Genomic DNA, 23,650 nt, shown 5'->3' with positions numbered 1-23,650 from the left:
AAATGTAATTATTGCTGTTACCTTGTAATAGCATCTGAATAAACATGTAATTTTGTCAGCATAAATTTTATAAATTTTAATTTTTTTGGGCTAACCCTCCTTATGATGAATCAAACTTCTTTCAAGTTGATAGTTTGATAAATATATAATATTTATGTAAATAATTTCAAACGATTTTCGTAAATGAAAAAAATCAATTCAGAAATTTTCTAAAGATTAGAAAAAACCCGAAAAATATTTCTGTAAAAATGGAGTTGAATCTCTCTAGTTTCCCCTTCATTCCAGTTATAGCAAAATACATTACATTTCCATTTATCTTAAAAAATAATAAGCATTTTATTCACATTTTTTTATGATTACAAATATATCGTGCCACTTGTTCTAAAATTGTTGTTTAAATTTAAAAGGCATTTTTTACATTTTATATAACATGCTAAAAATTAAATGTGTGTTATGCTAAGCTAGTGAGAATGTGGTTGCCTGTGGGGACCGTCTGCAATTTATATTTCTTTTATATTTGTTATGTGAGTATTCATCCTGGAGTGATAAAACTATTAAATGTCCTTTCTTGCCATCTGGAGAGTTTAGGTGGATGAAATAAAATTATTTTTTGCAAAAAATGGGAATGCTTAAATGCCTATAAATTGGATACAATCCTTGTGATCCATAGCATTGGTTACTACTAGCTAGTAAACAATCTAACCCTTTTTAGTTATAACTAGCTGACCTGTGCAGAGCATTCGTCCTTGACACATTAATTCGAAAATCAGATTTTTTTATGGGTAATTTTTTGAAAAACAGCCATAATGTGAATTGTTCAATTTTTTGCTGATGATGATTAGAAATAAAATAAAATGATGCCCTTTTTTTGTAGTTTTATGTAACCTTAAGTGTTTAAGGAAGCACCTACAAAAAAAAAAATCCAAGAAACTTAAGATTTACCATGCTAATAAAAAAGTTTTCTCTTTGATTTTAAATGCAACATCACAATTGTGGTTCATAATCTTAAAATGAGTTTAGATCATTTTTTCTTAGAATTTTTGGATCTAAATTTACCCAAGGGAAAAAGTTATTCAAAAACATCAAATCTCACGGTCCCACACTTTTCCAGTTTTCAGCATGAGGCTCTAACTAACTGAGAAACAGAGATTCATTTGTATGACATTATACATTAAAGCAATGCTCAGTTAAAAGCAGAAAAAATAATTTTTTTCTGAAATCTACCACACTGTTTTTTTTTTTTAATTATTCACCAAAAGTAGTGAGAAAAGTCTTTAAAATGATGCCTTACATATCAAGTTTCTTGAATTACTAATAGATTATGGTATTGTCACAAAAAAAAAAAAAAAAACTCTTGAGAAATACTATATGATTTTTTTCCACAAATCATGTTTCATGAGACACAAAGGCTTCCTGAACAAGGTTCAGCATCTAAGAAAGGTTGTTATAAAATAAAAGCTGGGGTACAGTCCTAAAACAGTCTTATTTAAAAAAACATATTGTGTAACTTACAATTCTGTTGCGTATTACACATGTTTGTTTTTAGCTTTAACTCATTTGCTCATGCTTTTTCTTTTTTAGAATCATAGACTGGATCTGTTTTGCTGCATTAGAACAGCCAAACAAGATAAAGTGAACACAAAAGGTGTTCTTTATAAATTTTTCAAAAATGTATACGCTCCGGTTTTGCTTAACAATTTCTCAAGAGTAATTGTGGTTAGTATGGATTAATTTCTTTCTATATTTTCTACTCAGAAATGACTCTTTTGTTTTTATTGAATTAAATTTTTAAATATTATGAAGAGACTAATGCTTTGATATATTAACTTGCAATTTGTTACTATCAAATCACATTATGTAACACAAGTAGAAAATGTAATATTTACTTTAATGCCTTCATATTCCTTAATACTTTGATTTTTAACTCTTTTGTGATCAAATAACGAGAAAATAATAAATAGATTTTGCTATTTATTTTACAAAAATATGTACTGTAAATTATATTGCAGATTTTTGTCTGAAAAATTATCAGTCTGTCCTTTTTTACAAGCCATATAGAAGGTTTTTATTTTTCAATTTTTTTGAAATTATTTTGTTTAATAACTATTTTTAAAGCATGCACATAATATGTAAAGTTGGAAGAATAACAAAATATTCAGGAATGTCAATTTTCTGGTTCCGAAAATTTGTTCATTTATCTACAAAAAAAAAAAAAAAAGAAAAAATTAGTGAAACTAGAGTCGTTTTAAAACTTTTGAGTGTTGACTTTGAAGTTACTGGATTTTCTCTCTCTATCCTTAGTCTTCATTTTAAAATTTTGTCTAATTTTCTCGTTTTCAATTATGAATTTTTAGGTTTTCAGTTTTTACTTCCTTTTACAAAAAAGGAAGTATTGTATTCACAAAAAAAATTTCACTCAAAAGTCTGCCTTAATTTCTATTTTGCTCTCCCCCGAATGAATGTTGAGTTTTTTTCGACCTGACCACACGTGGATATATGCCTAAGAACGTACAGAAACCCGAAATATCCATTTTGACAATCCTCGAGTTAATTACAACGAGTTTTCTCGTGACGTGCGTATGTGTCTCGCATAATTCATAAACAGTATGTCCTAGAAAGTTGAAATTTGGTATGTAGACTCCTAGTATAGTCTAGTTGTGCACCTTCCCTTTTGGTTGCATTTGGATGTTCCTAAGGGGGATCTTTTACACCTTTTTTGGGGGGAAATCATTGTCAATTTCAATGTGAACTCAAGTGGTGTTATAACTTGTCAAACACTTGGGCGATGTATTGCCAAGCTTTTGTCCGCCAAGTTTTGTCAGCAACTTGGCGAAAAATTTGGAGATTTTTTTTTTATTTTTTTAAATTTTCAAACCTGGTTTTAATTTTGCCAATGTTGGTGATATTTAGAGAGTTAGCCACTGAATCACATCAAAATTGCCAATAATGGGAAAATAAATCTGTGTAAAACCTTTTATTGCTTCGGTTTGCAAGAAACTAGGGGTGAATATATTTCGTGTTTCCTTGCTTACTCCAAGGTGCTATTATCATTAAATTGGCGTAAAAGGAAGTCATGTGATGCTGGAAGTCATCAGCTCGTTCTTTCTTCTATTTGGTTACCAGCACCTATGTATAATTTATCTACAAAGCTGCCAACAGTTACAAAAAAGTCATAGTTTCTACAAACAAAATTTTTGTGTAAAGAGTCTTTTCATCCATAAGCTCACTTATTTGGCATTGAATAAGGGGTTTCTTGTAATCTCAAAACATGTGAATGTAGCAATCTGCAATTTTACATTATTTCTTATTTTTACTGATTTAGATTTTCAAACGGTGATTTATTATTATGATTTTCAATTTTATATACTTTATTTTGCCAAAGAAAAAGCCTCCAGATTTTGCTGATTGTTATGTAGGCCAGCTGGAAAATGTACTTTGCAATGAAAGAGTTAATGTAACTTAAGCCACTCAATTGCAAATTGATTAAAGTCTGCTAAAAATTTTAAACAATAATTGAAGTTAAGAGCATTTGTATTGTCTTGGTGGATCAAAAAAGTAGGTCATTTTTAAGAATTCAAGTTAATAGCTCTGCAGACTTTGGGAGAAAATTTCTCTTTTGCTATTTGTTTAACACATAGCCTGTTAGATGTGTTGATAATTCAAATAAACTTGGTTTAGAGAGTTTCTGAAAGTAATCTTGTTTTTTTTTTTTTTTTTTTTTTTTTTTTAAATTAATGAAAATATTGCCATTGAAAGACAGAGGGACTGAATAATAAGGGCGGATCCAGGTTCTGGTTTTTGGAGGGGATTATTTCCAGAAGGGGGGGGGGTTAAAAGTCATTTTAGGCATAAATATGGAGTTAGGGTGAATTTTTCAACATGCAAGTCTCCAAAATGTGGTTTAGGCTATTTTTGGTCACTTTAAAAGAGAGGATCGTGATCTTCCCTTCTGGATCCGTGCCTACTAAGTACTATACTTTAACAGCTGCATGTAACAATTAAAGTTCCAGAAAACTCCAAAAAAATTTATGGAAATTTCTGATCAGTGTTTTTTGGTTGGATGTAATCAATTGAAAAAGCTGAGATCATTAACTCAATACACTCTTAAAAATCAAGATTTCAAACCAAAGATTTCAAAATATTTATTGTTATTCTGGCAAAGTATATTTTATGTGATTTCTTTACCAAAAATATTCCTTGTGGGAGAAAAAAAAATGGTTGTCTCTTTCCTTCCTCAACTTGTAAAGTTGTTTTACTCACTTGTAATTTCTGTCTAGAGTGAGTACCTTCTTTTTAGGAAATTTCCAAGGAGTTACCGTTTTAGTGTCTTGAAATGTAAGAAATGATTTTCAGGCAACGTTTCCTCCATTATATTTACTTTAAATGGTGTCTGTTGATTGAATATGCAAGAAATATTTTATTTCTCATATCCTCAATAGAGAAAGAGAGTGTTTTGTTTTATGAAACTATGTTCTTTTGTGTTTGTAGAGAGTGAAAATCAGTATTTTTTTTAAATCCAAGTCTAACAATTCTGTAAAGGATGTAGTACAACACTTAAACTTACACAGTTTTTTAATTTTATGGCATTACATCGACATAAGCTCAGTACTCTATTAAACAAAACTTATCATCTTAGATTTTTTAGGAAATAAGGGGAGAAAGGATGTTCTGCACCAAATTTCAGAAAATTGCAATAACATCCACTAACACCCCCGATATATACTAGGGTGGGTTGATTTAAAAAAATTTCAAGCACTATACCGCAGAAAACTTGCCTCTAGGATAGGTAAGTAAAATAGAAATTTAGCCACAGACGCCTTGGTTAATTATTTTATTCTAATTATTTACGCTATTTTATAACATTTTGGTGCAAATAGTGTAGTTTTTAAATGCTTAAATTAAGTGCATTGTCTATTTTTATGCTTATTAGTGAATGAAACTGCTGTCATATCGTAATAATAGTAGTTTAATAGCTTTTTTATTTTCTTCTTGCCTGTTTCAGCTCATGGGGAGGGGGGGATTTCCGACTTTTAACAGATTTCCGTCCCATAAAAAAATTGGAAGTGAAGCAGAACAAAACAAATAATAAAGGAATGAGTTAAATCAAAGAAGATGAGCTAACTTTTTTATTTAATTTTTATTTTGTGATCACATTTGAGAGAAAATTGTTACTCATTAGCTAATGGTGGAAAATAAAATATTCTGAAACAAAGTGAAATAGTTTCTTATCATTTTATTTCTTAAAAAATCATAATTTTATCTTCAGTGGGTTGGTAATACTTTGTGTTTTTAAACACCTTCCGTAAAACATAAGTTTTTATTTTAAAAGTGCATAGTGCTACATTCAGTTCTTTTATTTAAAAACCAAGTTTTGGACACCTCTCCCTCCCTTTCTATTTAAAAATTTCTGTCTTGAGAATTTTTATGACTTTCACCCCTGTTGCAGCTGTACATTATGTATTGGAAACAGTCGATGACTGTTACTTTGGTTTTTACTTTTTTAATTAACAAAGAATTTTCTTTTTAGCTCATTACATTCTTGGGATGGATATGTTCATCTGTAGCTGTTCTAGATAAAATTGACATTGGATTAGATCAAGAATTGGCAATGCCAGAAGATTCTTACATGCTAAACTATTTTCAGTATCTTAGTAAATATTTATCAGTTGGTCCTCCTGTATATTTTGTTGTTACTGATGGATATAATTACTCCGATGAGCGAGCTCAAAATAAAATTTGTGCTAGTCATGGTTGTGATGATGATTCTATGATGGTGCAGCTTAAGTGGATGGCTGATCAAAGTAACAGGTATGATACCTGAAATTTCCTTAATTCAATTCCATAGTTCCATATAGCTTTGACGGAATATTTAATTTTTTTCCTTTCTTTTTTTAGAACTTATGTTGCTCTTCGTCCTGTGAGTTGGCTTGATACGTATTTTGATTACATTCATAGTTCTAGCTGCTGCTTTCATCACAATAATACACATTGCCCTGCTGAATTGGGAAAAAATGGTACATTGTGATTTAATGAATACTTGTTCTTATAAATGAGTTTTCCTGAATATATTTCTAAAGTATTTTTTTCTTTTCTCCAACCAGACTGTGAATCTTGTAGTATTCCAAGGGATCAGAGGCCAACTGGGAAAACTTTTAGTCAAAACTTAAATTATTTCTTACAAGAAATTCCTACTGCAGTATGTTCTAAAGGGTAATATATGCTTTGTTTTTAACATTATTGATTTTAATGTAAATATATTATAAAGTATACTACTTTAATGTTAGTGTATGAATGTTAGTGTATGGTCTTGCCTCTTAATATGTGTGTTTATATCTTCATACGTACATATATATATAATCACATATGCATTATACATATTGAAAATGGAAAAGAAAGATCAAACCAAGAGCCTAAGATGCGCAAGCAGCTACACTAATAAGCCAAGTAAATAGTAAATAATAATAACAAATGAAAGTACATATGTTACCAGCAAATGATAATACAAACATTAACAAGAAAGTTGAATGCAGAAAGTGATGAAACCAGACTCATCAGTCATGGAAGTTTTATCCAATGCTCAGAAAGGCAAAAAAAAAAAAAAAAAAAAATTAAAACTATGAACTAAATTAAAAGTTTTTGTCCTAGATACACACTATAGCGAATTACATTGGGCAGAAGCACCAAATACCTTACTGCATGTAGTAAACGGGAGCTTTAACCTAAAAGATTAGTATCTTGTCTCATGCAAGAAAGAAACTAGCGAAAGCAGAACTCAGTATCTGCAGATTCCTCTGTTAACTGCTACAGTTCAAAATGAGTTGCGCGTACAAGTCTGCAAGCAAATTTACAGCATATTAATGGGTTTTAAAGCAGCTTTTAATTTTGTGAATCAAAGTATTATCTCAGTTGGCATCACAGTTTGAATAGCTTGATCAAACGATTGAATGAAAGAAACTAATTACATTTTCGGAGTTTATTTTAATCTAATTTAAAAATAACTATATTTTCTGAGCTATATGAAATCTAAATTAACTAAATATTTAAATGTGATATGAAATCTAACCTGTGCCTGAATAGAACAGTGGTATGAAGCAAATAAGATTTGCACATATAGACTTTCTTCAATACTGAAAAGCAATTTTGTACTATATTTTTTTTGCAAAATCAAAATAATATGTTATTTATACCAGGGTTTAGTTAGTGGAAAGAGCTAAAGCAAGCTTGAGAAAGTTTCATTTTCCATAGTGCATTTTGGAAATTTGCTTTGCAGCCTCTTTGACCTATTACTTTTCTCACTTCAGTAAAAATGGACCCTACGCTAACTTAATGGTGTATTCATGTAATGGAGTTTAGTTTGTATGTTTATTTATTTTTTAATTCTTTAAATGACTCTTTCCTTTTATTTCAGTGGTCGTGCACAGTTTGCAAGTGCTGTTGAACTTAAAAATATGAGCTCAGGCATTGAAATTGGAGGTGAGATATAGTTAAAATTAATAAAGTAATTTTTGCTCTTTATGAACATAGTAATGGATAAATTTGTAGAAACCTATAAAAAATGCATTTTTCAGATTTGGTATCTGGCGACAAACTATATTTGAAGCAATACTATTTAAAATTTTATTGATATTTTAACCAAAAATGTAATGCTTTAAAATGTGTACGATTATTATTTTTTAACAAATTGGTTAATAATCATAAAGAGGGAAGACACGTGATTCAGCTGATAAGGTTTAGCTTTTCTTCATTTGAATGTAATCAGGGGTCTGTCCAGGATTTTTCACAGGGTCCGTTTTTTGTGAAAAATCAAATAATTTTGTAAAAAAAGAATTAATTTTGTGAAAAATCAAAAAATTTCGCAAAAAAAAAATTAAAAAAAAAATTGTTAAAACGAAATTTTAGAATTTAGAGATGGCACAAACTGCATCAATTAAACTTAAAGTTGAATGTTTTCCTCTTCTATGGCGAGAAAATCATTCTGGATTTTTTTTTCTGATATTTGGCGGGGAGGGGGGGGGGCATCGCTCTTTCAAGTATCAATATTTATCTACCATTCTGCATTATGTTAAATTTTATACTAGATATATTTCTGTACAATATTTAAAATATTTGTAACAAAAATATAAATAAATAAAACAAAATTCAGAATAGGGTTCAGCATTCAACTTTTTGACCCAAGACACTCTTAAAAAGCACAGAATTTCGTTTAAAACTTATAAATTCCGTGATTTTAACAAAAATAAAAAGATATTTCAATTGTTTACCTCTTAACAAAGCGTAATAATCATCAAAAATTTGAAAAATCGGATTCCCATAGCGGATGCAAAGAGATCGCAATTCTCAAAGTGAAGGCATCAAAAGTATAAAAACGGCTTGTAAAAGAAATATTTTTGAAAAAATTATTTTAAAATTGCATTTTAGAGTCCTATGATAAACATATCATTAATATCTGTGGACACAGTTGACCCAAAAAATAAAATAAAATAAACCATCTATTCAGCATTTTAATTTTTGACTCATAACAGAAAATGGAATTTTGCTTTAAAAACTTGAAATGAGAGTTCTAACATAAATAAAGAGACTTTTCATTTATTTGAATCCTAATAAAGTGAAGTTAGCTTGAAAAAAGAACAAAACATGATTCTCATATCGGATGTTAAAAGATTGCATTTTTCAAAATGTAGACATCTAAAGAAAAAAAAAATATTCAAAGTTAATCATCCTTTTTAGCATCGAAAAATCAAAATCCATATAATTTTCTCCCAAAATAACAATTAAACATCGCACTGCACCGTAAAAACGCAAATATTGACAAGCCGACAAAATGATGAGAATATTTTCTAATCAAGTCATTATAAAGGTTCAACGCCAGACGCTAAGTGGTGATAGTTTTGAAGTTGGTAACCCTATCTGAAGCGATCATATTTTTTCCTCACCCTTACTAATCACCCCTGCTAATTAGCTGTGATAAAACAAACAACCATTATATTTATTTGGCAGTAGCAATTATTTATCGCTTGCAGGAGCATCGCAAGAGTGCCGATTTTTTCTTTTTCTTTTTTTTCAAAATTAGCCGATTTTGTATAAGCTGATCCCTCTAATTTGGCTTAAAAAAAGGTTCCCAAAATGATTGGTTTATACACAGAAATATGCATTATTTTGCTTTCAAATTTGCTCTTTCAATAAACAATTTGTGACAGATCCGATCTTGTTTATCAGAATTTTGTGAAGGGTCCGTTTTGTTTGATCGGGATTTTGTGAAAGGTCCGTTTTGTTTGATCGGGATTTTGTGAAAGGTCCGTTTTGGTTGATCGGATTTTTGTGAAGGGTCCGTTAACGGACCCAAATATCCTCTGGCCAGACCCCTGGTAATGAAAAAGCATAAGCAAGTTAGAATCAATTGGGCGACTTCTTCTTGTTTATAGAATTCAACTTGTAATTAGTGTTTCGAGCCAAGCTGAATGTTTTGAAGCCGAGAAAGGAGGCGTTTTAGCATGGTGTCCTGGATTTACCTTAGAACTTTCACTCTATAGTGTAGGATAGGAAGCCACATAGCTGTATTTCTGCAGCTATTGGGTAGCACATAAATTAGTAATTACTGAATAATTTCTTACACGTGAAATTTTACAACTACAAGCACATGTAATCGGCTGCTGTGAAACATTTTTTATTACTTTGTTTCTTTTTCTCAAGTGATTTGATTTCTTTAGTAAAATCACATCATAGAAGTTTTATTGTAAAATATCTATACATATTCTGGACAATATTCTTTCAAAATAAATTTGAAAATAATTTTGATGCCCTTTTAATTGGCTTTTATAAGTTGTCTTGTTTTGATGTGCTTCTTGAATTATAGAACTAAGTCACAGACTTTATAATCAATTCCCTAAAAACCTTTACCCTCATTTTTTATATTTATACTCCTTTACCTGTATGCATGCAATTTTTACCCTTTTTGTGTTAGTGTTCTGAAATATATTAACTCAATATGTTGCATTAAATTGTGTTAATTTTACAGCAACCAATTTCATGACTTATCACACCATTTTGAAAACATCTAAAGACTTCTATGAAGCTTTAAGATGGTCTAGAAAGATATCTTCTTGGCTTACTGAGAAAATACAAACTAATTCTTCAAATAATGTTAGGGTATTTCCATATAGGTAAGTATTTAATTTGATTTATTGCATATTCCAAACATGATATTAAAATGTAAAATATATTCTATAAATTTAGGGGGAGGGGGTGTTGCCAAGTTTTTCTAGTGTCCTTTTAATGCTTGTTGAAAAAAGTTTGCAACTCTGGTTCTTTGTTAACTGCTTTTTGATCCATTAGTTTATTTTTGCACTGCTATAAACATAATTGTCAGCAAGTTGATAAATTCATTATTAGCAACGATCAATTTTTCTAATTAGAGTTAGTCAAATTTAAAAAAAAATGCCTCACCATACTAAATGTCTTCTCAGGTTTTCTAAACAGACATTGCTATGTTTGATATCGTATATTTTCTCTTTCTTGTTTGTGCCAGCCATCGCACAACTTTTCAGAAGTAAACAAAAAGTTTAGCAGTTAAAATATTCCACTGTTTCTCCTTACAAACAAAATAATTCTTTGGAAAATTAAGCTTAGAAACAGTTTTTCTTCTTTCCATCTTATTTCAAAGCTTTTAAATAAAAATTGGTATTCACAGTAAAAGTACCAGATCGCTCTCTAAAATACAGCTGTTATGCAAACTATGAAGCTAGCAGAAGTGCAGGACAGTTCATAGTTTATTTGATAATACGTAGGCTGTTCAATAAGTAATAAGACTAATTTTACTGCTGCAAAACTGCTGAATGTTAATTTCTTTGGCATGAAAAATGACTGTTATCTGTACTAATAAAAGCTACTGATGGTTGGCGCATACAGACTCCTGTTTCTGAGTATCACGTGATTGAATTGAAGCCTGTTGACCTGCGCCTTCAAAACACAGCCAGTTGTCAAAAGAGAAGTGTCGTTAGAACAAAGTTATGCAATTACTGTTTGTTTTTGCCTGCAAAAATCAGTATCGGATATCTTTGATATGATACGTGAAATTTTCAACGATGAAGCAATGTTTAGAGTCGGTACTTTTTGCTAGCATGAAGCTTTTAAGGAAGGCAGGCAAAATATGGAAGATATTGAATGTGAGGGACAATTTTTAACGTCCATCACAGACGCAATGATTAACACAGCTGCTATTATCATCAAGGGGAATTGCAGTATTATTTTACATCAGTGATTTCTGGCTGTTTCTTCAACTTAAGAAACCATTAAGAGGCAAACATTTTGAAGGCAACAAAGCATGTCTTTACTATTCCGAGGCAGTTTTAAAAAAGCTCCCACAAACTTAATGTTCACAAATTTTTAAGAAGTGGAGAGAACATTGAAATAAATGCATTTAGGCCCGCAGAAATTATTCTTAAAAAAACATGTAAATTATGACTATTTTAGTTATTCTGTATTTTTTTTATAAATTTATTACTTATTGAACAGCCCTTATATATATATATATATATATATATATATATATATATATATATATATATATATATATACAGTCGACGCTCGATATAACGACCATCTCCGTCCCAGAGAAAAAGGTCTTTATAACGAGTGGTCGTTATAAGAGGTATAATTTTAAAAAGTATACACGGTCATCATGCATGCCCCGCTGTTCCGAAAAAATGGTACTTTTTTAAACATTCCAGTTAAATGCCCAAATTATTTTTATCATAGGATTATTTTAGAAAAATCGTGTGCAAAATATTACAGAATATTAAACAAATTTTAAAGTTGAAAATATAGGGAGGAAAATGTTACACACTTACAAATCTGCTACTACTACTACTACTACCACAACATTTTCTGAAGATAAAACCAGACAGATGTTTGCCTTTTTGACAGAAGTGATTTTTGCAAAATATTATTTTCTGTTTCAGATATAGGTGATAAATTGTGTTTTTCTTGCTTTTCAAAGAAACATTTAAAAGTCCCTCGAGAACCCCAAATTTTAAAAACCACCAGATTCAAACCCCAAACTACCAACACATCTGTCAACTCCCTTTTCTTAGGAATCTGGAAATTTCTCGATTTTTCCTCCCATTATTTTTTCTGTGCTAGCAGTGGTGAATGGTAAACCCTGAATCCCTCCAACCCTCTCAAAGTTGGATTTGACATTGAAAACTTCAGGCAGATATCCGTAAACAATAATCAAGGTCATTTCAAGCTACAAATTTGTTTATTGGAAAAATCACCAGAAATAGCGTCCGCTGAATTCGGTCGCTGTATTGGATTCGACGATACAAAAAGGTCGTTATAATGAAAGCAAATTAACATAGAGTTCATAGGAACAAAGTTGGGACTTTTACCACTGGTCGTTATAATGGGACGGTCTTTATAATGTGTGGTCGTTATAATGAGTGTCGACTGTATTGCATAATAAGGTGCTTTTTAGTACTCATTAGTTAAAATTTACTCTGATTTGAAAGCATATTGATATATTATAGATTCTAGTTTCAAAATTTTTGAAATTATCTGTATAATGGAAAAAGCTATATAATGCAAAACCAAGGTGTGGAATGGCCTTCTGCATTATTATATACCAATTATGTATGTTTAAATAATGAAGCGTTCTATGCATATATATATGCATAGCATGTAAAGTATGCATGTATGCATATATATATATATATATATACAGTTGACTCCCTCTACAACGCGATTCGACTTACGCGAAATGGCTATAACGCGAGTTTTTCAGGAGCAGCAAATTTTAGAGGAAAGCTAATTTCTCGTTCTCAACACGAAAATATTTTTTGAAAGGAATCGTGATGCTAAGTTTTGTCTTTGTTATTGACTATTAAACACCGACTTCGTAAATGTACTTTCATGTTTTAGCATCACCAACTGCGCAAGTTCCCACACACCGTACTATAAACGTAGCTTTGTTACTGTGTATATATCACCACTCCTCATTTTTCTTTTTTTAATCTAAATATGAAAGGTGATGAAATATTGTGGCGCCTAGGCACACTGTTTCATCTAAAATTTGAAGATAGAAACAAAAAGCAAAAGCGTTTGAAAGATTCTTGATACGCTTGAACAACTAGAAAGTGAGTCGAAGGTAGCACAACAATTATGTATGGAGTGAATCTCTCATACGTACAATTAAAAGTGAAGGGAAAGCAATCTGTATTAGTCCAAAGATTAGTATGAAGCTCGCAGAGTAGTATTTTTGAGCAAAATGTAAACAGTATGAAACTGGAATCAGCTCTTGTATTGTAGATTATAGAGACTCTGAAAAAGGGGTGTTACTATAGATGTAAATGTTGCTAATGTGAAGCTGCTGTATTTAAAAATACATTAGAATGAAGATCAGATTGCTCAGCATAAATCATCATCCAAATTTTTACGTTATACAGGCATCTTATTATATCTACTGTATAGTACTCTTACAGTGTGGTGCTTTATTATTACTACTACTGCACTTACCATACTGTTTTACTTTTATCTCTCTCTCTCTCCCATTGATCATTGATTTTGTGCATCGTAACAATATTTTATGTTGAATAATGCAGCTTTTCTAAAAATACAGTAAAAATTCAGCTTTTTATGTAAGAAACTGTAATACATAGTTAAAAAATGGTGTAAAACAGTTTAAAATGTCTAATATGATTGGGTATGTTAAGAAAAAATTATATATATGCAGCACTTTTCCACAACGCGAAATCTCGACTTACGCGAAGAGTCTTGGAACACATCCCTTGCGTAAGACGAGATCCGACTGTATATATATTAATTCAAAAAATTAGAGTACCTGAAAATAACAAAACTAATCGGTAATTTCCTTGATATCCTTGTGTGGAAGCTTGGGTAGCAATGAATAACCTGTTTGGGGCAGCAGCTCGCGGAAGATACAGCTACCTGTTTTGGGGCAGCAGCTCTTACACATGGACTGCGCTTACAGGCCATGGCATTTTCTCCCACTAAACCTAATATGCAACTTCCGAAAGTACACATTACATAATAATAAATGAAATGTACACTACAGGAAGAAATGAAGTCATTTTTTAATATGATTAAATATATCAATTTCAATCGTAAAAAAAAAAAATTTGAAAGTAATTGATGTTTCAGAATAAAAACTACTTTTCAGAAAAAATACTTGAAGAATATTGTGATGATTAAACATTTCATAGCCGTATGAAAAATTTAATAGCACAGTTCAATGCATAGACCGGCATTGCACATTTTAAATTCATGGGGGGTAGTGTCACTTCTTTTATTGTTCTTTGAGCCAACTACACACCACTTTCTAAGTTCTTTGTCATATTTTTCAGCATATAATTTTGGAAAGTAACTACTGTATGAAGAACTCCAATAATTTATAGTTTCACTGTCATTGTCCAAAAAATCCATAGATGGATTGATCATAATTTTAGATAATTCCTCCTCAGAAAGATAACATGTTCTTTTAGCCATGGCTAAACAAATGAATCTTGAAGTAAAACTCTTGCTAGAATATCTTCCATGAAATCCCAGCTTAAAATGGAAACAAAACTAGAAACAACCACTTAAACATGAGTATGTGTTGCCCTTTTCACTTGCTAGCACGTGTATTTTTTTCACGAAATCCAATAAATCACAGACAGTTGAGGGATGCCATTCTGTCATCAGAGAGAGAAATACTAATGAAAGAGACCCATCTTTTGAATAAAACATGGATAAGTAACACCATCTGATAGTAAATATTTCTTTCCGAAACGATGCCACGAATGTGTGCCATTAGCTTGCAGTGTAGGAATTGCCGTAAAGCATCGTGAGTCTCTGAAGAGCATTTAATGCAGACTCTTATTTGCATCATTTGTCCTGAAAGGTTAATTAATGAAAATAATAAACTGATATTTAAAATGCATTGTAGAAATATAAATAAACATTATGCAACAGCAACCTTCCCTGATATTCATAAGTATTTGAAATGCCTTCCACAAGAAAGATTTCCTTGTGTGATTTTGAGACTTTATAACAGTACATCTTCTATGTTCTGAAAAGTTTTCAAGCAAAGAGGAATTACTAAAAATTAGCGCAGGTGAAGATTTAGCAAATGATATGTTATGAAAAAAATTCTGACCATTGTAGAGCATTAAATCTCTTTTTGGATAACATTTCATTTACCACAAAAAAGAAAAAAAAAGTAAGAATAATATATATATCTTTTAAGAAACTGATGTAATGCATAAAGAGACATATTTTGCATCAAACATGTTGCAGATAACAATAAATTGTCTTGCTTTTTTGGACAAGGCTACTAACATAACTTTTTGCATAGTGGTCAAATTTGAAAAAGGGTTTGGAATGCTTTGGATAGCAATTATATTTTAATAGTTACTTCTCTACTGTTCTATGAAAAATGTACCTCCTCAATTCTATTCAAAGTAATTGAAAAGTTATTTTGTCCTACTAAAAAATATGGACTCAAAAATAATGATTTTTCACTAAACATAAATTTCCAATTTCTTTCTCACTCCTTCAATAATTACCTTTTTAAATTCAAGCAATTGTCATTTCTGCTATATATTTTCATTTAAATAAATGCAATATATTAAACTTATTATGTGAGTTGGGGCAATTCAAATGTGCCTAGGATCAGGCTGCTGGAATAAAGTGTTAACTATGCTATAAATATAAGTGGTCCTGAATGGGAAGTTATTGCTTCATGAAAAAAACCCAAGGTATGCTTTTTCTTGCATAATAGGGCAATATTTCAAAAAATGCCATGAAACTGAAAAAGTTATGGATAAAATGAATGGACTGAGAAGTTGTTTGGCAAAATCTTCACTAAGTATATGTAAACAAATAAATATGTAGGTTGTTTTTTGTTCAAGCTCCGTTTTCACAGTAAAAAAGCCAGGTGGGCAGCTGGTGGCTGGTTTGCGTACTAAGATACTGCACATACTCCAGTCCAAACACTCGGTTACTGTCGAGTCCAATCTGCCCTTTCCTGTTGAGCTACAGGCACGAAAAAATGGCTGTCTCCATCGAGTCTCCCGCCAAATGTGAATTGAGAAGTGTTATTCGTTTCTTGCAAGCAGAAGGTAATGGGGAAGTGGAAATTCATGAAAGAATAAATCGTGTATATATGGAGGTAACTTAATGAGTGCTAGTGTTTGTAAGTGGTGCTGAAAATTTAAAGAGAGCAGAACTCAGACACAGTCAAAAATCACTTTCAATCATTGGCGGCAACCCTCTATGAAGAGGGTATAGAAAAGCTTGTGCACAGGTACAACAAATGCCTAAATCGTCAAGGTGCTTATGTGGAGAAATAATATGCATTGTATCTTACTTTTGGTAGGAAAATCTTTTTTGTATATTTACCCGTTTTATTTTTATGGTTAAATGGAGCTTGAAAAAAAAAAACAACCCTTGTATAATGCTGTTTTTTTTTTTTTTTTTTTTTTTTGCTACTGTTTTTAGTTTTCCCTTTAATTAAAATAACTGAGCATGTGCATTTATATATGGTACTATTTCCTTCTTTTTATTCTCTACTTTTGTTATCATAGTTGGTATTTAAAATTTAGTATTTGTACTCATGATAACAACTGTCTGTGATTTGTCCTGAAAAGTCTCTTATGTAGAGGGTCTACTGTATTTCTGAATAATGTTAACAAAAGCAATGAGTTTTCCCCTTAATTTCAAGTGTAAATCAAGCAGAACTGTGTTCAAAATTGTTTGCTGTTAGTATGTATTTAATATTACCTTATGAATTTAAATTTTTGAACCCTATTGTTTTAAATTTGATTTTAAAGTTTAAAGCAAGAGTTGTGTGATATTTTACTTTCTAAACTAATGTTCTCTTTTTTATGCATTAAAAAGTAATGCTCATTTATCTTACTAAATTACTCTATTCTGAAATTTTCTGTAACATTGATTAAGATATTCATTTCACCATGCTAAACTGCTAAGTTTTCTAATCAGAACCTCAAAAAGCTTTATTTTCCCCATATCTTTTGCATAAAGTTTTCTTTGTCAAGCTCTAGTTAGTGATAAAAGGTTGCTTGTAATAACATTAAACATTTTTATGTTTTGCTAGTAGGAGCGAAAGTGAGCATGTATTTTTTCTTTTTTCCCCGCTTCATAACTTTTATGAACTTTTTTCTTCAGGTTTCTTGCTTTGCTTAACCTGCCTTTTATTTTCAAATCAATTGCAAAAAAAAAAAAAAAATAACAGAGTATGTTTGTGAACTGTTTTTATATATCTTTTTGGATGTTTTTAATGGAATGAAATATTGCATGCTAATGATTTATTTTTGTATTAAGGTTTTTTTGTCTAGTTATTTGTAACAGATGCTGAAAACCAGTGTTGATGGATGTACTTTTAATGAGTCTGAAATGGATGAACCTATCCTTTGTTTATGTGGACTGCAACTGTTGTGTGCATCTATGCCTTTGAATGCATGAAGAGTTTGTGTGCAAACGAGCAAAATGAATTTCAAGTTTGATTGTGCTTTTGAATGATCATGTTTTCTTTTCCAGTTCTCTATTCTTTTAACACTATGATTAAAAACATACGGTTTATATATTTTTTTTCTAGAGTAAACAGTTCAAAAGTTTTTAATTGCATTTAAACAGTTACATTAAAAAAAAACCTTTTAAATTCCAGGTCATAACCATTTTTTAACAGATAAGTATGCAAATTAATTTTAAATATTAGTTGCTAAAGGAATTATTTTTGACTCCACTATAAGCTAAACAGAAATAGATTGAATAAGTATTTGTATCATACTTGCTTTCATAAAGAAGCTGCAGATCATCAAATTCAATCAATGCCTGATGTGTGAAACTTCAGAATAATATTTTAAAAAAGTACTAAAAAAAACTCATTTTAGTTTTTATTTACGAAATAAAATAATTCAATTAATATTTATTTTTTCTTTGTCATAAATTAGAGCTTCATAGAATAATGAATTCTATTTTTTTCTAAAATTTAAGCTTCCCAAATATAAAACTTCAGTTTAGCATGTGATTTGATGTTTTGTTATTTATCTCATTATTGAGCATACTGATACATAATTCTTACTATGTTCATTTTTCAAACACATTTGTAGTTCTTTGTTTTAATTTAAACATTTTTAGCCCTCTTTAACTGTATATTGTAACTAAATTAAAATTGAATTAATAATTGCTTTCTCATCATAATAATTACATTTTTCTTCATAATCTGTAAATCATGTTTTCTAGCATAATATATTAATATGTTTTATCAAATTCATTACAGATAACTTATTAAATTTTGTTTCTCTCCTACAGTATTATTCATCCATTCTTTGAGCAGTACCTCACAATGTGGCCAGATACATTACGAAGCATTTCATATTCCATTTTGGCTATATTTGTTGTCACGTTTCTGTTTTTGGGTCTTGATATCTACTCTGCTGTTATAGTTGTAATTACTATTGTCATGATAATCATAAACTTGATGGGCCTTATGTACTGGTGGAATATTTCTCTGAATGCAGTGTCCTTAGTAAATTTGGTTGTAGTAAGTATAACATTAATCATTCTCCTCTAAATTTAGGGTATAAAAAAATATGTAAAATAAATTTTAAATTTGCATTTTTTCCCCTTCATATTTTGAAAAACTAGACTAAAACCTGTTGCACTGATTCAGAATTAAATGCAAATAGCTGTTAGTTTGGGAAAAAATTATTCAGCTTAGACTAATTAGTATAGCAATAGACATTCTGTTTTTATGAACTTAGTACTTAATATATTGCACACATAAACATATCAGGTGTGTTTTGGTGCCAAAACTGCTTTTCTGGAAAAAAAATAAATTCATCTTTCATGTAACATAGGTCATGACTCACGGTTCAATTATTTTTCATTTGCTTTGCAGCAGTGAAATATTTACAAAGTCACCCTGACAAAGGTACACACACGTGGGTGTGTGTGTACATATATATATATATATATATATATATATATATATATATATATATATATATATATATATATGCACAGTCGAACCCGCTTAACAGAATAGCCAATTTGCCACAAAAAATGATTCTAATAAGTGGGATGCTCCATTATCCGCGATCAAAATGACCTGGGCTGCAGAGTTGGAGGGAAAATGGCAGGCTCCAACTCCTGGATTTTGAAACGTCCTGTTGCAACTCCGGCTTTTTTTCTGTTTTCAATTTTCCCCCTTCATGGGAAGAGGAAAAAACCCCTAACAGTGATTGAAATATTGTTTCCTTTTTATGAAATTTTTGCGTTATGTTTTATTGCAAACCTAAGATGTATGCAATGTTGGATATTCAATTTGAAAATCAAACTTTATAATAGATGCGATTTTTAAAGTGAGATAATTCCGTAACACCATTTTTTGAAAGAATGAAAAGAATTTATTTGCTCTCCTTTTAATGCTTAACAAATTAATGTTGATCAAATTGTTCTAGTTCAATTTTTGAAAGCTGTAACTTTAGAGAAAGAAGCTTTCTTGCAAAACCTATTGGGGGAGGGGAGCAGGGCAAATATATAAATTACGAATATTACACAAGCTATATAACTTTATTGCTTTAGCTATCCAATGAAGTATATCTAAATTGGTTAGATTTAAATGCTTGGGTTGAAATTTGTTGCTGAAATTATACAAACATACAAATACAAAAGTGATGCCAAGCAACAGGTTCTGAACCCAGCTAGGCTGGTCCTAGTCAATTTGTTATTCCGCAATGAAGTAAAGCAAATAGCAGCTACGTTTTGCAAACTATTCCTCCAAATGTTTATCATCCTCCCTACTCCTTGAACTTAGTTACAAAATTTCTATCAATTTCATTGTCCAAGGACTAATTCAATGAAAGAAATGATTTTAAGAGTTAACTGAAACTATTGATTGTTCCTTTATTTTATGTTGCTCTTATTGCTTCTAAAATTTAATTTTTTTCTTAAAGCACAAAATTTCCACAATCTTTCCACTTACGCATTGTTTTTAACTGATCCTTTGTACTGGTGCATGAATGTGAAATTTCTGCATTTTAATAATGTTGATCCATATTCTTTAGGGAGTTGGAATTTCTGTAGAGTTTTGCTCACATCTCACTCATTCATTTGCTATTAGTCCTGAACCTACAAGAGTAAAGAGAGCGCAAGCAGCTTTGCAAAGAATGGGTAGTTCTGTAAGTCATTTTATAGCAAAATATTGTACTACTTGTATTAGAAATATTGTTGAACATTGATGTTCCATGTTTCAATGTATATTTTTTCTTGCTATGAAATACTTTTTCCTAATTAAAAAAAAATTCTTCTTTCTTTTGATATTAAATAAAAAAAAGGGTCAACATCCATAAAAGATTTTAGAAACATAATTTGTGTGTATAATACAAGAAAGTCATTTATATACGTATGTAATACATTAATCCAAACAAAATGTAATTAAGATTAATCCTACTACTGCAGATTATTGAATTGGTACCATTATTGCATAAAACATTCACATGAAAAACATTTGCACTCTTTTCCACTTTTTTCAGGATAGCGACAGATCAGGGAAATCAGGGAAAAGTCTGGGAACTTTATCCTTCAGGGAATTTTGAAAAAATAACAAATTCAGGGAAAATTGATCAATTGAAGAAAAAAAAAATTTTTTCCCCTTGCAAAATGAAGTAGTTTGATTCCCTACAAATTTTCAGCCAATTATTTGTTTTAAAAAGTAAAATTAATGAGGTGCGATTATACATGCCGCATATTAGTGCACCTTTTTTCCTCAAGGTCAAAGTATTCAATCTTAGGATGAGCTTCCTAAGATTGCTACTGCGTCTGTAAAGCTGTTATATTTTACCTAGCTTGAATTTTCCTTTACTCATTCCATGCTACATAAAATAAACAACCCTACAGGCAAAGAGAAACCGTCATTAATGACTTTGCTCCCTTGCTTTTACTCATTGTCTTGAAGTAATTAGCATACTGTTGTCACGATTTCAAGAAAGAATCTTTGTTTTTTAAATTTATGCTGAAAAAATCTTAAGCTATCACTTGGCATTTTTAATTTAATTGTTAAAATTGAATTTTGACTTAAAATCAAATTTGTTTTTTGCCATGGAGTATTATTCGCTGTCACGTAAGATTACACAAAGGTTTTTTTTTTCAGACTTTAAAACTCTTTTATTTAAAACCATATACATTTTGAAATTAATAATTGTTTTTGCATTTCAATGTTGTTCGTTACTAAAGTAATCTAAGATTTTTTATCAATAACTAATGAAATCATTTGAAATTGTACATAAGTAAATATTTTTATTATTTTTTAGTAGTTAAAATTCTGTATTCATTCATTAAAACCTAAGTTCTTCATTAGAGAATAGCTCAATGTGACTGGTTGTTGAAAGATTTCAAATTGTTTTACATAACTATGTCTATTCTGCCGTGTGCAGGTAAAGGGCAGAAACTGCACATTTTTAATTTTTTCTTGCATTTTTTTGATCTATAGTACATTACCTTTATTGTACATACTCACTTTTTTGATTTCCGCTGAAAAAGAGGCTAAAAAAAAAAATCTTGGTTCCAACATTTTCCTATTGTTAGTACTGAATCCACTACACATTTCTTCAAATGTCTCAAAAACTAATTTCTGTAGATACTTCCGTTTACCTGCGCATGACAGTATTATTTACGTAAGTAAAATTACATTATTTCCAAACCTTAACTATCACTTGTTTGTTATTTTTGCAGCAACAATTATACTGCTTGAAAATTCAATTCAAGATTATTTCCATTTAAATTTTATAGTTTTATCATGATGGTATATGTCTTTGAGCGGTTTTAATAATTTCTTATATTTTCTATGTTAACTGTTTCCTGGACGTAAAGTATTTGTTTTAGATTTCCAACAATATTTCTGTCGATAATTTAATATACAATTTTTACCAAAAAAAAGAGCATCTTTTCAAAATATATTTTTAATTAACAGCTCAAACCGTTTTAAACACTGCATTTTATTTAATATGCAGTGTTTTTGAGGTGGGGCAAAGAAAGGAAACCATTATCATTGGTAACGTAAGTCAGGGAAATTTGGTGAACTTAATTAGGGAAATCAGGAAAAAGTTAGGGATTTTTTTTTTCAGCTCCTGTCGCCACCCTGTTTTTGCAAATGATGCAGTTTTTCTTTCTTTTTTTTTTTTTTTTTTTTTTTGTCTGATATTGCATTTTTGGGGACTTTTTGGTGAAAGCGGTGTGAACCACATTTCACATGGATGTTTTGTTTGAAATATATTAATAATTTGAAGTATAGGTGTCCCTTTTTGCCTTTAAATGCAAAAACTGGTATATTTCCTTAATGGTTATCCAGAGACAAAAATTGTGTTACATGGTGTTAATATTTCTTGTTGTATGAAAGTAATATCTTTGGTAATACTAAATGGTAGTAGAGTTTTTGCCTAATAGGTTTTGTAGTTGTGTCATAGAAATATTGGTAGGATAATGCAAATTTGATTTTCAATTAATGTATCTTACAAACATTTTTTAAGACTTCTGTTCCTCAAATACTAACTGAATTTATTTCTTCCTAGATTTTGTCTGGTATCACACTTACTGATTGTGGCATACTTGTGTTAGCTTTTGCCAAATCCCAAATATTTCAAATATTTTATTTCCGTATGTATGTTGGCATTATAGCATTTGGCACTCTTCATAGTTTGATCTTCTTGCCTGTCTTACTTAGTCTGATAGGTAAGGTTTTTCTGCATTATTTTTTAAATACCAAAACAAAAGAAAATTCTAATTCTTAAGAATTAGCATATTTATAACTCCCTTGCGTTATAAGTTCTCTATTTTGCTTTATTTGTAGGCCCTCCTGTAAATAAACAGAAGATGTATGATCACATTCATTTACAAGATATTGCTTCGCAGCCAACTATATCTCATGCAAATGATGTAAGCCAATTTTTATTTAAATTTCATCTATTCTTGTAATTTAAAAAAAAAGGGAAAAACTTTGTTTGTGGCATGCATCCTAGGAAATGGATAAAGCTTAGAAATATAAAAACTTGCTATATAGGTAAAAATTTTGCAGAAGTTATCCTCTTGAACTTTTTGACCAAATTATTTTTCAAAGAAGTTTTATGTGTAACCAAATTTCAAATTTAGTTAACATTTTCACCCACAGGTGGCGCTGAAAACTACGAAAAATAAAAACCAGTATTAAAATTGTACAAGGACTGTTGCAAAGATCTAAACAATGACATTTTCAGTGTAACCCCCATTTTGCTGCAACAACGTGGTATCAGGCAAAAATTTCCAGACATCCGTTCAAACATGTCACTTGGAATTGTTTCACATGCAGTGCAGATGTGCTGCTTCAGCTCCGCAACTGTTTGAAGTTTGGCAGTATACCACATCTTTCAGGTACCCCCAAAGGAAAAAAGTCATAGGGTTTCAAGTCCAGGGAATAAGAAGGCCATGCCACTTTCAGTATGCATATCATAATCCAAGGCAATTATCCGCTAACTGAAAGGTTTGTTCAGGAAATCAAATACTACAGATGTCCGATGTGGACGAGCACCATCTTGCATGAACCAGGAGGCATTCGAACGGTCCTCAAAAGCAGTATGAATCAGAACAAATTCTTCCAGAATCC

The 23,650-nt window shown here is 30.5% G+C and overlaps 1 protein-coding gene across 3 annotated transcripts in view; it reads left to right on the top strand.

The window, feature by feature from the left end:
- LOC129231428 (NPC intracellular cholesterol transporter 1-like) overlaps positions 1 to 23,650 on the top strand; it is a 117,047-nt gene that overhangs the window by 87,701 nt on the left and 5,696 nt on the right. For all 3 annotated transcript variants that reach the window (XM_054865743.1, XM_054865742.1, XM_054865741.1), the window contains 10 exons: positions 1,582 to 1,716; positions 5,528 to 5,808; positions 5,896 to 6,014; positions 6,102 to 6,210; positions 7,409 to 7,473; positions 10,016 to 10,160; positions 18,325 to 18,556; positions 20,082 to 20,195; positions 22,584 to 22,743; positions 22,862 to 22,947. In XM_054865743.1, coding sequence (XP_054721718.1) covers positions 1,582 to 1,716; positions 5,528 to 5,808; positions 5,896 to 6,014; positions 6,102 to 6,210; positions 7,409 to 7,473; positions 10,016 to 10,160; positions 18,325 to 18,556; positions 20,082 to 20,195; positions 22,584 to 22,743; positions 22,862 to 22,947 — 1,446 coding nt within the window. The remainder of the gene's footprint in view (positions 1 to 1,581; positions 1,717 to 5,527; positions 5,809 to 5,895; positions 6,015 to 6,101; positions 6,211 to 7,408; positions 7,474 to 10,015; positions 10,161 to 18,324; positions 18,557 to 20,081; positions 20,196 to 22,583; positions 22,744 to 22,861; positions 22,948 to 23,650) is intronic.

This window comes from Uloborus diversus, chromosome 10 (assembly GCF_026930045.1).
Source record: "Uloborus diversus isolate 005 chromosome 10, Udiv.v.3.1, whole genome shotgun sequence".
Lineage (NCBI taxonomy): Eukaryota > Metazoa > Arthropoda > Arachnida > Araneae > Uloboridae > Uloborus > Uloborus diversus.
The sequence above is the reverse complement of the archived record's forward strand: the minus strand, read 5'-3'. Positions and strand labels throughout refer to the sequence as shown.